General features: G+C 48.4%; 7 protein-coding genes across 7 annotated transcripts; 6 read left to right on the top strand and 1 right to left on the bottom strand.

Annotated features, from left to right (window-relative positions):
* Positions 1-3009, top strand: BDW43DRAFT_251609 (guanine nucleotide exchange factor VPS9). The gene is made up of 5 exons (XM_032039816.1): positions 1-1642; positions 1694-1771; positions 1829-2004; positions 2062-2702; positions 2767-3009. The coding sequence occupies exons 1-5, from the start codon at positions 259-261 to the stop codon at positions 2810-2812; spliced, it is 2325 nt and encodes a 774-aa protein (XP_031903115.1). The 5' UTR covers positions 1-258; the 3' UTR covers positions 2813-3009.
* Positions 3010-3314: 305 nt separating this feature from the next.
* Positions 3315-4684, top strand: BDW43DRAFT_268023 (uncharacterized protein). Its single transcript, XM_032041070.1, has one exon. The coding sequence runs from the start codon at positions 3659-3661 to the stop codon at positions 4049-4051; it is 393 nt and encodes a 130-aa protein (XP_031903114.1). The 5' UTR covers positions 3315-3658; the 3' UTR covers positions 4052-4684.
* A 3090-nt stretch (positions 4685-7774) lies between these two features.
* On the top strand, positions 7775-9645 carry BDW43DRAFT_268021 (uncharacterized protein). Its single transcript, XM_032041069.1, has 3 exons — positions 7775-8199; positions 8281-8524; positions 8577-9645. The coding sequence occupies exons 2-3, from the start codon at positions 8409-8411 to the stop codon at positions 9010-9012; spliced, it is 552 nt and encodes a 183-aa protein (XP_031903113.1). The 5' UTR covers positions 7775-8199; positions 8281-8408; the 3' UTR covers positions 9013-9645.
* Positions 9646-9964: 319 nt separating this feature from the next.
* Positions 9965-11398, top strand: BDW43DRAFT_268019 (VIT1/CCC1 transporter family protein). The gene is made up of 3 exons (XM_032041068.1): positions 9965-10238; positions 10300-10624; positions 10696-11398. The coding sequence occupies exons 1-3, from the start codon at positions 10172-10174 to the stop codon at positions 11192-11194; spliced, it is 891 nt and encodes a 296-aa protein (XP_031903112.1). The 5' UTR covers positions 9965-10171; the 3' UTR covers positions 11195-11398.
* Positions 11399-11412: 14 nt separating this feature from the next.
* On the bottom strand, positions 11413-12000 carry BDW43DRAFT_308540 (DUF4202 domain-containing protein; the record flags this gene model as incomplete). The annotated part of the gene is made up of 1 exon (XM_032046529.1): positions 11413-12000. One exon carries the CDS (start codon positions 11998-12000, stop codon positions 11413-11415), a length of 588 nt encoding a protein of 195 aa, XP_031903111.1.
* A 267-nt stretch (positions 12001-12267) lies between these two features.
* On the top strand, positions 12268-12594 carry BDW43DRAFT_308539 (cytochrome P450; the record flags this gene model as incomplete). The annotated part of the gene is made up of 2 exons (XM_032046528.1): positions 12268-12368; positions 12423-12594. The coding sequence occupies 2 exons, from the start codon at positions 12268-12270 to the stop codon at positions 12592-12594; spliced, it is 273 nt and encodes a 90-aa protein (XP_031903110.1).
* Positions 12595-12924: 330 nt separating this feature from the next.
* On the top strand, positions 12925-14620 carry BDW43DRAFT_308538 (uncharacterized protein; the record flags this gene model as incomplete). The annotated part of the gene is made up of 5 exons (XM_032046527.1): positions 12925-13111; positions 13166-13405; positions 13444-14020; positions 14083-14294; positions 14349-14620. 5 exons carry the CDS (start codon positions 12925-12927, stop codon positions 14618-14620), a joined length of 1488 nt encoding a protein of 495 aa, XP_031903109.1.
* Positions 14621-14668: the final 48 nt, after the last annotated feature.

Here is a 14668-nt window from a genome sequence, read left to right as displayed (position 1 = left end):
TATTCTGACAACTACCACAAGTGCGTCTTCGGAAATCCACCTTCGGGATCGGCTTCTTAACGTCACTGGCTGCTGTAAGACTATTTCCGCCGCGTTCCGCTACACCCGCTATCTAGACATCTGTTACCCTGATCCTTGACATCCCAGAAGCCCGCCTCGATTTGGATGATTCTCTCATGATGCCCTATGCTCTTTTCTAAATTGCCGTTACTTCAGCGATTCCTCTTATTTAATTATTAGTGTGTATGCGGGTAGCATATGTCTGCCACAGGACCCTCGGATTCCCCAGCTCCCAGTGGACAAGGGGATATCTCATCGAATTCTCACGATGAGGGGCAACTATTAGAACAACAGGTAACATCAGCGAGTTCCGAGCCAGTCGCAGAGTTGCAGAATGGACCTATTCCAAGTGAGGCCAAGGATATGAAGCAGAGCGGTATGGAAAAAGATATGCAGAATACACCACAAGGCGTAGCGACAGGGCCCCCCCAATCAATACCCACACCTTCAGCTGTCGAACCGCCGAGTACAACACCTGTCCAGCAAGATTCGCTCTCCGGCCAGTTAAAGGGATTGTCGATTTCCACAACAACTTCGGATCGTGTATCATCTCCAAACTCCGATCGGCCCCCTCCCCCGCCGGAGAAAGACGATGCATACCTCAACAACTCAAAACCTCGAGCCGCGCTTTCTTCACAATCACCAACAAAGACATCTTCGGAATGGACTGAGAAGGAATTACCGGAAGTACCTGAGCGAGGAAAGAAGGTTGATAATGGCGGGGGTGACCGAGATGACGTTTCCCAATCGGAGATTCAAAGCATCATGGATCAGTTCCAGGATCATGCGCGTGGCGAAAGTGAAGAGCAGATCATGTCACCTCGACTGGAGTTAGCCGAGCAATTCTTTGGTGGCCAAAGCCACTTCCCCCCTCGGCAATCAAGCCTTGATCAGTCAAAGGTGGCAGGAGAGAGTTCTCAGGCTTCCAATGTTCAAGCAGGAGCGACAACTTCTTCTTTCGAGAAACAACCAGTATCAAACTCTAAGAGCGGGCAAAGGAGATCTGTTATAGAAGAGCCGGCACTAACACGGCGCTCTTCCACTTCCACTTTACCTCCCCCGCCAGAACCAGAGCCTGATCAACCTTTCGATTTTCATCGATTTCTAGAGCAGCTGCGACATCGCACTGCCGACCCGGTGGCCAAGTTCCTACGCTCTTTTCTCCATGAATTCGGAAAACGGCAGTGGATGGTTCATGAGCAAGTTAAGATCATCAGTGACTTCTTGGCTTTTATCACCAATAAAATGGCAATGTGTGAAGTTTGGCGTGACGTTTCGGACGGGGAGTTCGATAACGCCAAAGAAGGAATGGAGAAACTCGTCATGAACAGGCTATATTCTCAAACGTTCTCTCCAGCCATTCCTTCCCCACCCACCATCCCAAGAAGTACAAGCCGGAGTAAACGAAGAGAAATGGAGAGACTTCATGGTCCTTGGAGACGCGGCCAGCACCAGGAAGATATTGAGCGAGATGAAGTGCTGGCCCAGAAGATCCGGATCTATAGTTGGGTACGTGAGTCACATCTTGACATACCACCAGTGAGCTCGCATGGCCGTCGCTTCTTAACTCTTGCCCAACAAGGTAAGCGAATATTCGCCCTAGCTATTCAAGCACTTCTGACGTTAATGATAGAACTTTTGAAGATTGGTACCTACCGGGCACCCCGCGATAAGGTTATCTGCATCCTGAACTGCTGTAAGGTCATCTTCGGTGAGTGATTACCTGGTAATGATAGGTATGGACATGGAATACTAAGAATACTACAAGGCCTACTAAGGAATTCAAAGTCATCCGATACGTCGGCCGACTCATTTGTGCCACTTCTAATCTATGTGGTGCTGCATGCCAATCCGGAGCATTTGATCTCTAACATTCAATATATCCTTCGCTTCCGTAATCAAGATAAGCTTGGAGGCGAGGCTGGATACTACTTGTCCTCTCTGGTAAAGCATACAATCCACAATCTGGCTGACTGGCTTGGGTAACTAACCGAGATATAGTCTGGAGCCATTCATTTCATTGAGACGCTGGACCGTACGAGCTTGACTGTGGACGACGAAGAGTTTGAGCGAAACGTTGAAGCCGCCGTCTCGGCTATCGCCCAACAGAATCGCGAATCGGATACGCTAGGGCCGAAGTCGACAGAGGGTTCGAGCCAACCGGCGCAATCTACACCACGATCTTCGGTAGATGTGCCGCGGGGCCGGAAAGGGCCAACGCAATCTAGTGATGAAGACTCAGCACCAGTAACAGGGCTTTTGCGAACTATCCAGAAGCCGCTATCTACCATTGGGAGAATCTTCTCGGACGAACCAGACTCTCCGGAAGAACGGCAGGCGCAACCAGCGACGGCTTCGCCGGTCAGCCCTTCGCCACGGCTTAATCCGAATGTTTACCAGCCTCCTCGTAATAGTGGCGAGGAGCGACCGTCCGGCGAAAAGCCTCGTAATCCATCGCAGCCACGGCGTACGAGGGCTTATGATGCTCAGGATGCTGCTGCCCGTCAGGCTAGTGCTGAGGATGCGGAAGCACGGAGGATACATCGTGTTGAGCACAACACTGTTGTAGAGACACTGTCGAACATGTTCCCTAACCTAGACCGCGACGTGATTGATGATGTTGTTAAGATGAAGGAGGGGAGGTAAGTTTCTTTTCTACTACTCCAATCCAGATGTGAAAAGAAGGTAGCTTACATAGTCTTACAGGGTTGGTCTAGCAGTAGACGCATGTCTTGCTCTGAGTGCCGAGTGAACTTGGGCGGGGCTAATCGGTAGTAGCATAATTACTAGAGTGGTGCATTGCCCTTGCACTTTTCTTCTTCATGATAACTATGTAGCAGTAGCTGTTCATGTACCTATTGCGTGCCTCAAATACGGCACCTACATGTATTAAAGGATGGTCATAACTTGCTGTAGACAGCGGTGGCTTCAATATATTTATTATGAAGATTATTGTTCTAGTAGATTATTTCCATATAAATTTAGGTTGATATGTGCTAAAGACAGTGCTTGTAAATTGAACCAATATTACGGGATCACCTCTAAAAAACAAACAGCACATGTGATCAGGACAGACAGACACCTGAGGTGTCCAACACTCCGTTGCACAGGTGACCAATCATATCACGCACCACAGCCTCGCTTACACTAGCGTGTTTTCATGTGACTCCACCCATCCTTTAAAGGCTTGCTCCCCCGTCCATCTTTTGGAATTTTTTTTCTTTCTTTTCTTCATACTTACCTTGTTTGGGTGGCTGCGATCAAGAAGGCGGTCCACCACGAATTGGTCCCTGCATTGCACAGCGCGGCGGAACAATCCGTTCAACGGCCTTCGGGTCATTGACAGGCGTATTCTTTGGCACTCTTCTCTCATCGAGAGATCCCCTTTTCATCAGTGCTTGGGCTATATATGCTTGAGGTTGGAGAAGAGGTACCATGTAGACATATTCCCGGTCTTAGAACTATTGAAGCTCCGGTTTAAGTAGCTCTTGGCTTTTTACTATTAATCGTCGTACCCACATGACATTCCCCCTGGGCGCCCTTTATCGGTGACGTCATGCGCTATTGCCACAATGTTCGTCTATCTTACCTTTAATATATGAACAACATCACCCCACCCAACTTTCCTCAGCTATCAATATCTTCACTTCCCTTTTACCCAGCATCATTCTTCTCCTACCCCCGTACTTTATTTAACCTTTTTAATCATCAATCAACACTTATCATTATCACCAAAATGCCTATCCCTGTCTACAACAGCGACCAAGACCAAACGAAACCCACCACTAGCACCGCTGGCCAGGCGTCGCTTGACACCCTATCATCCACAAACAATGGCGGCGATCGCGTCCTCGGGACTGCATCCGGTGATACCGTCACGGCACCCGGCTATTCTACGTCGAATGAGGCGCCTCTGAGTAAGGAGGAGGCGGATCGCTTGTACGAAGAGAGGATGGAGGAGGAGTATGCGAAGAGAGAAGGAGGTGCTTAATCGACTGTATCACAAGCATATATGGATGTATATATTATTATGAATAGGAGTTATGAAGGCATATTGGACTGTTACAGTGCCACAGTTGTTGTTCGAGTATCCCAGCCGTATATATAAAAGAGCCCCGCATCTATAGAATGATCATAAGATATGATGTCAAAACGATCAGGTTGGTGATCCTATAGACCTATCAAGAAGGCATATTTAGGTGGGAATCTCGAGCCTGATTACCACTATATAGTATCCAACCATCCACATGATTTCGCAAAACACCTATTCAGGTGCCTGCGATACCAGGTAATTTTCATGGGCGTATTCAATACAATCCTTAGACTGTCATGCTGACTTTCTGCTGGAAACTTCTTGATGTGTCAATCAATGTCATTTGTTTACTCCCTTGAGCCTCCACGGCTTGCTTTCTCTATCAGTCGTCGGGAGTGGGATAGATGTCCAAAAGGCGCAGTTTCCGACCCGTTTGGGTGTGCTGATGGGCCACAATTTGGAACCAGACACAACATGCACCGAGATCTTCTCCCACAATCATCCCTAGTCTGACATATAGGAAATAAACACACCCCTTAAAAGAAAGAGCCATCATCTTCAATGCGCATGGAATTGAGGAAAAAAATCAAATAAAATCTGTGCCCGATGGCCCACCGGGCAAAAAGGTACAAAGAAGCTGTGCCCAGTATCCACCTTCAAAGAAACTCATAATTAATTAAGGGTCCGTTAATACTGCGTATCGTACATAAAGACCTTTTTGACTACCGCACTTGGTCTACCGAGTAAATCTCCACTTTACTCAATTATTCCGTACCGTTATCATGAAGAACCTCTTCTACTATGTGGTCATTCATCTCCTACTTTCTGTCAGTCATGTAGCCGCAAAACCTGCCGATATTAATACCAATCCAAGGGATGGGTCGTGGCCATTGCTAGAGCCAAACGTGACGTGAACCCTAAAACCAGGCAATCCAAGCATCCCAGTGTGGAATCACCCACCATTCACAAGCAGCCGACTACAGAAGTGTCCGGACCAGCGTTAACCCCTTCTCGAGTGGTAGACCCTTCTCAGCAACAGCGGCAACCATGGCAACAGCAGCAACAGCAACAGCAGCGGTAGCGGAGTCCATCAAGTACCGGGCCGCAGATGGCATACGTCACAACTCTCAGTGGCGTAAGTCAAACATACCACAAGAGGATCACAATTGGTCATTAACTATCTAAAGTTATGCTATAAAGGTCGATGCAGGACTGCAAAAGGATTGAATATAAAAGGGTTTGGCTTCCTGACAGAAGTGAGTTTGGCGCGAAGTGTAAGGATCAATATGCGGTAAGTGGCCTCCTGAGATTATACCTATTATTGTCAGAGTTGTACTAAATCCGGCAGTGCCCCTCAGGCCGTAAGCTCAAAGGATGCAAACTCGATATAAACACCACAACTGGTATCCGACGCAAATCGGCAAGATGCGGTTTTCCATACAATGAAAAGTTCTCAGGGGCACATTGAACAGTTCTGCCTGGAGAGGCAGGGGTGCGGTAATCTGCTGCTGGCACCTAAAAGAGCGCTTCCAATTGTCTTAAAAATATTCGAGTCTGCTGTAGGATTGGGATTACAATTCTTCTTTAGTATAGCCTTGGTGGTGTACACACAGTATCTCAATCCCTTCTCGACCGCGTTGTTTCAAAATTGCGTATATAAACTTGCGGGGTGCGTACAGGTGGTTTACGAGAAAAGCGGTATATTCTGACATTCGGCTTTCAGGCTTTAATTGTTTGATTAAACCGGATTTATGGATGCAATGAAAACAGGAACACGAAGAACCGACAAATTCAAGAGCTCCAGATGTGTGCCTCGTTAACAGTACGGATAAAAAAGCCCCTTCTCTTCTTTCTGATCGTGCCCTAAAGTAAAACCATCATCTCTGCTAAACGCGATGCTACGGGAGGCTTTTACAATATTGTGTACCTGTGGGTAATTATCACTAGTACAATCGCCCATATTCTGTGATACCAAACCAGCAACCCGCCTCACAATCGAATCTAAGAAGGCTCGCTGGGCTAATATCATTCAACGCTGGCGGTGCATCTTTAAGGTGGTTTCAGATTATAAAAATGCGGCTGCTCTCCCCGAAATCCCTCTCGTCATAGCTGCAGTTTGGTATTGGACAACGAAAAGTTTACTTAACCTGATCATTTGGACGTACATCCTTTAGATGATCTGTTATTTAATTGTTGAGAGTGCACCTGTTTCAAGTGATTCTTCAGGGTCCAGAACCTGTCAGACAAGATATTATACTTCAGAGACATGTAATTTTGTATTACATTATAAGCCCGAAGTAAAACCCCAAGATAAGGTCTTAGACATGCTCGCGGAATACATTCATAAGCTTTACCCAATGCGCTTGTCGACTCGATTACTCGCCAATTTAAACTGCGCTAATAATTCGTTAAATGTGAGACTGGCTCGCATGCTGTTGATCCCTGCTGAAGGACCTAATAAAGGCAACTGGGCTTTGTGAGAGAGCATCATCAGGTCTGTTAAGCATTCCTGTAGTAGTAGTCAGGTCGGCAATATACCGGTCTCGGCGTCTCTTGCAGAAGCTTCATGTTCGTTCCACCCTCATAAGCAGATTTGTCGTCAATTTACTCAAAAGTTCGACTGACACTCGACAAGCCTCACGCGGCGGTCTATACCTAACACCCAGCTATATAATGTGTTTAGTGAAAGGTTGGGACGTATCCGCCACAGATTCGGTCACTCTGGAGGTCTATTGTGTCCACCTAACTGGAGCCAATGTAGAATTTGGTAAACCCACGCCATGTTACTGTAGAGGAATGCCCTGTCATCTTTGTGGCTATACTTTAGGCCGGTGAAAGATTCCTTGGTATGATACTTATATATCCCCGACTGCGTTATGGCGGATTGCCTGCGAGCTTGTATAAAGTAAAAGATAGCTTTGCTAAAATAGCTACCCATAGCATATTGTCCATAACCAACATCCTAAAAGATGACGAGGTTGGTGAGAATCAGAAGGTGCGTTTTCCTACTACGAATTGGGGGATTTACGTGGAATCAATCGTAGCGAAGGGCTACAAGCCATCAAAGAAACTTATCCGAAGGCACTCGATTGTCCTTACACTGATTTGATTTACTACTCCGTACTACCAGTAGTATATAGGGTTGAGCGGAAATGCGGGTGCTTACATACTCCCAACACTGAACCCCCCCCCCGCATGTGGGTAACAATTGTGGTTGGTGCTGGTGGCATTGTCCTTTTTTTGGAATATTAGATGAAGACTGCAGGTAGAGCACTCACATATAGGTACCTTAGTGCGCGTAGTCCTTCTGTGGTAGTGTGTACCTATTATGCATTTAGAGGGTTAGCCTTTGGTGCTAAGGAGTACGAAGTATGGATGAAGAACATATGAGATGAGTGACAAGAAGAAAGGGGGTAGGGTAAAAAAAGAAAAACAGAGACACACCACCGAATGAGAAAGTTTATTCTAATAATCTTAATTGAAAAAACATTTCTGTATGTAAAGAGAAGAAAGAGAGTAAAGTTGAAGTGTGGTCCGAGTGGTACCTCGTATTCTCCATAGTCGATGGTGCTATTGGCTCGCGACTCTGCCAAGTGGTGATTAAACCACGACAAAATTAGGGGTTGTTACTAAATAAAATGTGAGAGACTCCCAACTTTCTTTCTACCTCCTATTGGGTTTAACGCGAACAGCTATAGACCCAATGTTCTTGTTTCCTCCTGATGCGATCTAGTCCCAATGGGCTAGTCTCGACGAGAGTTTATATGTCCACTGAAAATCCGAAACCCTAGAACCTTCATTTCCCTAATACGAGAAACTGAGCCTCATCCCACTACGCCAGCCCCTTTTGGCGGTGGATCTGCATCGATCCGCGGAATAGCATCTCCTGGGCGGATTTTCTTTGGTCCCTGTGCCGCGCACCTTGAAAAGTCTTCTGCTAGATTTAGAGGGCTCGGATTGAGACAGGTATTAGCGATGATAATCTGGAGTCTAAACACGAGCAGTAGTCCCTAGAATCGTGTTGATCACCACTCGTTAGAGACCCATAGTGCGAGAGAGATACTACTTCTGGAAAAGCCACATGAGGGCTGAAATTGCACAGCAGCGTGCGTTCCACAGTCCCACTATGATACCCCATAGGTATATAAGCCATATCGGACACTCACTATTGAGAGGGTGATCTTTAGGCTTTTAAAATTCATTCACTCCTTTCATATATTCCAGTTGATTGAACATACATTATTCTTTGCTCAAAGCAAGATACTGTTCATAATATATTTTCCTTTTTTTCAACGCTCCTTGCACCCTAGAAACAATGCATTTCAAGACTCTTCCCTTCCTTTTCCTGGCTGCCACGGCCCTGGCTGCTCCTGAAGCCCAGCCAGCGGACTCGGACAGCTACCAGTCCTACATTGACCAGCTTGACAGCCTGTAAGTGATGATGTCCGATCAGATGTCCAGAACAGACACTAACCCGCAACAGTGCTACCCAAACTGATATTCCCACCGACTTCAGCATGCCCACCAACATGCCCTCATTCAAGGCGCCTCCCCCCTCCATCATGTCGGTGATCATGACCGCCGTCCCCGCGTCTTACCTTGAGGGTCTCTCCAACCCTTCTTCTCGCTCTTCCATGTTCAGTGAGATCAGTGCCGGCCACTATCCCGACTGGTACAAGAGCCTCCCTGGTGATGTCAAGACCTACATCTCGACCGCGTACCAGACCGATGCGAAGGCCACTGGTGCGCAGAAGACTGGTGACTCCACTGTCACTAGCGGACCCAAGGCGACTGCTACCGGTGGTTCTGACTCTGCCTCCAAAACCTCTACCTCGGAGGCTGGTGCTGCTCCTACCGGTGCTATTGCGGCTGGCTTGGCCGGTGCTGCTGGTATCCTTGGTCTTGCTATTGCGCTGTGAGATGCTTTGTATCTGTTCTTACCAGCCTCGCCCCATAAAAGGGAGATAATTCTTTATGATCAATATATTGTGACATATATCTCATCCATAGTCATATATTAATGCACTCTTACGTCGGATTGGCATGACCTTCATTCTTTAGAGATATCATTATTCTTCCTGATACCTCATGTAGTTCGACCGGCAGAGGGCGACGTCATGTTAGGGCTCTGACTAAACGTGACCGAGCTTAATAGTTGCGATCATCCCTAAATTTCGGCATATTCAAGCAATGTCTCCGACAACGTACTGAGCTTGGTAAGCGCGAATAATCCAGAAGCTTTCGGATCCGACAGAGTTATGTCTGATCAAAGGTTGCTGTTGAATAATAGTGTGTGCCTAGTTGACAGTTGTTCAATGATGCAAAGATCCTTGGATTCGGACATATCTCCGAAGCCGGTCGAATTGTCCGAGTCTGGTTAAGTCCGACCAAAACGTGCCTTCGAAGCTTGACAGGGATACGTCGACTAAGAGGCCGCGAACTACTGTGTGCCTAATGATCGCATCTCGGTGTATTGAATAATAAGTCCGAGTCCGACGGCAAACCGACATTCATAGGCTATAGACTGACTCGGTGGTCTGCAGCCAGAGAACCTTCCTCCATTCATCCACCACTCACATCCCCTCTAATTGTAATCAACCAAGAGGTCGCGCCAATCAGAATGATTCCATTCGCGATCATGGACTGGCGTCGCACAGTCCAACCTACGTGAGAGAAAAGATCTTCGAGCGCTGACTATTCGGGGGAATGTGATTGGTCGGTATACTGGGGAACTGGATCCGTGTGTTTTGAACGAGAAGAATGTACTCCGGAGAAAGATTTCTACTAAGGGATAGTTATAAATATGGAAGAGCTAGACGCGAGAGAAAGGAAATTTCTTGACCACCTGTTTTTGCCATTCAAACGATTCATCTTCTTCGTAAGACGTCAAGCTGTTGCTGAATCTTTGCAAATAGCGGAAAGTCTAGATTGGGCCATTGATCTGACGTCACTGCCACTGTTGCTTATTTTCTTCCTTTTTAATGCAACATTAAATTTAATTTTACATTTCCGAGTACAAAAAAAGCATCTGACACTTCTACCTTCTTCCCATCCAACTGTTTCCACCCATCACTCGCCATGGCTCTCCTCTTCGTCAAACAAATCCTATTCCCGGGCAAAGACCAGCGTGCCACCAGCAAATACGGTACGCCCAGCACAGTCAAATACAGGGATAACAAAAGAAATATAAAACTAACAGCTACCAGGAAAGCCCCTACTCTCAGCAGATGAAAGAACACTACACAGCGACCAAGATGACCTCGAATCCCAACGATCCTACAGTACATTCCGCGCTCCCTCCCCCACATCAGAATCAGGAAGCACCAGCAGCTCACGATCGCGCATCAACCCCCGCATCGTATCAGACGCCATCCTAGGCCTCTCCGACGGACTGACAGTGCCATTTGCGCTTAGCGCAGGTCTCTCTGCATTCGGAAACACAAAAGTAGTCGTACTGGGCGGACTAGCCGAGCTTGCAGCCGGGGCGATATCAATGGGACTGGGCGGATATGTCGGGGCGAAGAGCGAAGCGTAATGCTCACCTTTCCTAAACTATATACTAGACTATACTACAACGAAATACTAACGGAGACGCTAAACAGAGAATCGTACGAAACAACAGTCCGCGAAACAAAAGAACTCATCGAGACCTCTCCTACCGAAACCTCTTCTATCGTCCACGAGATATTCTCCGCCTATGCTCTTCCCGAAGATGCTATCGCGCAGATTAATGCCTCCCTACACGCCTCTGACGACCGCCTCCTTGACTTCCTCATCTCCTTTCATCATAAAGAGTCCGAGCCGGATTGTAACCAGGCCTGGACTTCGGCTATTACGCTCGCGCTTGGGTATTTTGTCGGCGGGTTTATTCCGCTTATCCCGTATTTTATCTTCGATCGGGTTATCGTGGCCCTTTACTATAGTATTGGGGTTATGGCGGTTACGCTGTTGGCGTTTGGATATGTTAAGACGTGTGTGGTGCGTGGGTGGAAGGGGAGAGATAACATTGCTGCTGGCATCAAGGGTGGAGTGCAGATGTGTTTTGTCGGTGGTGTAGCGGCAGGAGCTGCTATTGCTCTGTTGAGATTGTTTGGAGCCTAAGTGTCTGGGACATCTCACTTATTTCTTTTTCCTATGTACAGGATAGACAGCGACAGGCGTTCAGGATGGGAAAACATAACGAAGGTACTCGGATCGAATAGATTCATAACGAACTAATACCACAAACTAATGATCTTCATGTCCACAACAAAGCCCATGGTAAACAATAAAAAAAAAAAAAAAAGAATCCCATTATAGACAAAACAAGATCACCCTATCTAACCTTCTAAAGCCTTCCCAACCAACGCCCTCGCCCGCTCCGACATCTCAATCTTTAATGCCAGCTCCCTCCCCTCCCCCGACATCTTCGCCCACGTCTTTCTTAGAATCCCCAACACCTTCTCCTCCTCATACCCCTTCTCAAACTCCTCAAACTGATCATCCAAAAACACCAAGCAAGCCACATCCTCCAACACCTGCGTCTCCGCATCACTCTTCAACCCCTCCTTGCGCATCAACGCCGCAACTCTCCCCGCGTCCTCCACCGAATACCCGGCTTCCAAACACATTCCCTCCGCGATCTCTGCCTGCCGCTTCTGCAGGCTGCTACGCCAGGAATGGTACCCGAGTTTAGTCATGGGGTACGAGGACCGTGGGATCTCCCAGCGCTTGAGGTGTTGGGCGCGGATGGCGAGACGGAGGGTTTCGGGTGCGGAGGGGCAGCGGAGGGAGAGGTATCTGGTCATTTTGTTGGCGTAGTGGAGTTCATAGGGGATTGGGGTGGGGTCGTTGGGAGGGGTGATGATTTTGGGGTCTTGGGCGTGCGCGGCGTCGATTAGGGTGACGGCTTTGGTGTATTTGTCCATTTTGGGTTCCAATGGTTGTGTAGGTGTAAGTACGCGATAATGTAAAGAAAGGAGTGTTTGATGGGACTGAACTGAAGTGATAAGAAATGAGTCTTTGGGGATTGGTTGGTTTTCGGTCCCGCTGCAGTAGATTTGGTCAAATCTAAGCTTTGATGCCCCACATGAACTTGATTGGTTTTTGCCACTTGCTCACGATGCTATAACCAGACCGAGGTATATACAAGCGCGTGGACGGTCACCCACGATCCCAAATACTTCCATGATCCCATGCAGTTCAAACCTGAACGTTGGATCGACCCCAACTGTACCGATGTGAAGGAAGCCAGTCAGCCGTTTTCACTAGGCCTACGCGCCTGTGTTGGTCGTAAGTGGGTAGTCACTCTGAATGATTCATATTTGATACATGCTAATACTATTCCCAGCTTCGCATTCGTGGAGATGTCGTCCATCCTGGCGAAGGTCCTCTATACCTATGACCTGGAGCTCGTGGACCAGAATCTGGACTGGGAAAACGATTCGCATTGCCATATCATGTGGTGGAAGGCCCCAGTTCATGTAGTTTTTCGCCCTAGGCTTAGCAAGGGCTCGCAGTAGCTCGCAGCAGATCCTTCAGGCAGCTGTTGCTAAATATGGCTCGGTTTCTTTCCTAATACATATATCATCCGCCCAATTTCCCATTACAGAATACGAGCGACGGCCCAATGTATCCCCCCGGTCACGAAAAATGCAGCCTGGCGTTCCAACATCAGGCAATGTAAGCGAGCGAGGCAGATTCCTGCAATTTTTTCATGGCATGCTCGCATGGGAGATGAAGGGACGCCATGTATTTATATATCTAGAGGTTGTATATGAGCAAGTTGTATTTCACATCATCTCATCCTCCATTCACTGTCTCTATTCATCTAATTCTGCAATTCAGTGATCATGCACCTGCATCATCATTCTTTGCTATCCTTCTTGGCTATTCCCCTGTTTCCGGAGATCGTCCAGGGTGCTGATATCCAGTCAGCGGCACAGGCCGGGGGTCCAGCTGCATGTAGACAGCTGTCTTCTGCGTTCCCCTCACTCCTCTTCTCTTCTGATACCGCGATCTATGCCAATCAAAGTCATCGTAAGTGACATCATCCGGTCCAGGACAGGGGTGCCATCTTAACATCGTCTACAGTTCCCTGGTCGCAGACCTGTTTGCTGTCTCCGTCATGTGTATTCCTGCCCCAGGACGCCGAGGATGTTTCCCACGCGCTGCGGATCATCAAGATGACGCGGGCCCCATTCTCGGTAATCGGTGCTGGACACATGCCTGTCCCCGGAGCTGCATCTATTGACCACGGTGTAATGATTTCCCTGCACGACCTTAAACACCGACAGCTTAGCGAGGATCTGTCCGTCGTGCAAATCGGACCGGGTCACATCTGGTAGGATGTCTTCGACTACGTCGCGCAGTACGGCCGGGCCGTCAACGGGGGTCGTTACGGCAGGTGGGCGTTGGAGGGCTGCTCCTCGGCGGTGGCATTGGGTACTTCAGCAGTCAGGTTGGCTGGGGAGCCAATTCCGTTGTGCAATATGAAGTTGTGCTGCCAGACAGCTCTATTGTGCAGGTCAATGCCGCATCCCACCCGGTCCTTTTCTGGGCTCTGAAGGGTGGCTCCAACTACTTCGGTATTGTCACTCGATTTGACATGAAGACCATACCCTTGGGCGACGCCTTCTATAGCGGCAAGATATGGACCTCCGCGTCCACTCTACCCTGGCTTGATGCCTTGAACGCATATCTAGCCTCGGGCGGCGGTGCTGAGGATGTCAAGGCTGCCATCATGCCGATGATCGCCTTGACTCCGTCCGATGGAGTCTCTGAAGTGATCAGCCTGAAGTTCTACGCCGATGCCGTTAACGAACCGAAGGCGTTCAAAAATTTCACTGCCATTGATGGACCGACTCTCTTGAACGAATCTGGTGTTGGGCCATGGACATATCTCCCTACTGCTTTGAATACCCCTGCCTACGCCGCCAAAGATAAACGGTACGTGCCATGTTGCGCTTGCATTGACCGGCTCGGCTAATACAGAGCCACTTGATAGACAGCAGTTTTGGACCATCAGCTTCAAGGCGGATCCGCGGGCCATTAGCATCGTCAATCACACAGTCTTTGATCAGGCACGCGCGACCCTACAGCATGTCACTGACCTGTCGATCAGCTTCAGCTTCCAGCCCATCTCCAAAGCATGGATTGAAGCCGCCAAGGCTCTGGGGGGTTGATGCCATGGATTTGGATCCCAACGATGCTCCATTCATCGGTAAGCCATGACCTTAATACGAACCCTTTGCAAGCCGCTCACTCAGTCGCCCAGCCGGCCTCATGTCCAGCACCTGGTTCAACGCCGCGGATGACGCCGCGGTCCGCGACTTCTCCCGTAACGCAGCCAATTCTATCAGGCAGCAGACAGCAGCTCTGGGTCTAGTCCATTCTTTCCTGTGTCTCAACGATGCAGGGGTTGGACAGACGCCATTCCGCAGCTATGGCAACGGAAGCCGTCTGAAACGCCTACAAGCCATCCAGCGGGAATACGATCGCGATGGCGTGTTCCACAACCTCCTAGCACATGGATTTCTCCTCCAATGAGCGGGAAAATACGGGATGTATTATATAGTGTATGTTCCATGATGATGG

This window comes from Aspergillus alliaceus, assembly GCF_009176365.1.
Source record: "Aspergillus alliaceus strain CBS 536.65 unplaced genomic scaffold BDW43scaffold_9, whole genome shotgun sequence".
NCBI lineage: Eukaryota > Fungi > Ascomycota > Eurotiomycetes > Eurotiales > Aspergillaceae > Aspergillus > Aspergillus alliaceus.
Note: the sequence above shows the minus strand (reverse complement) of the source record. Positions and strands in the feature narration are given on the sequence as shown.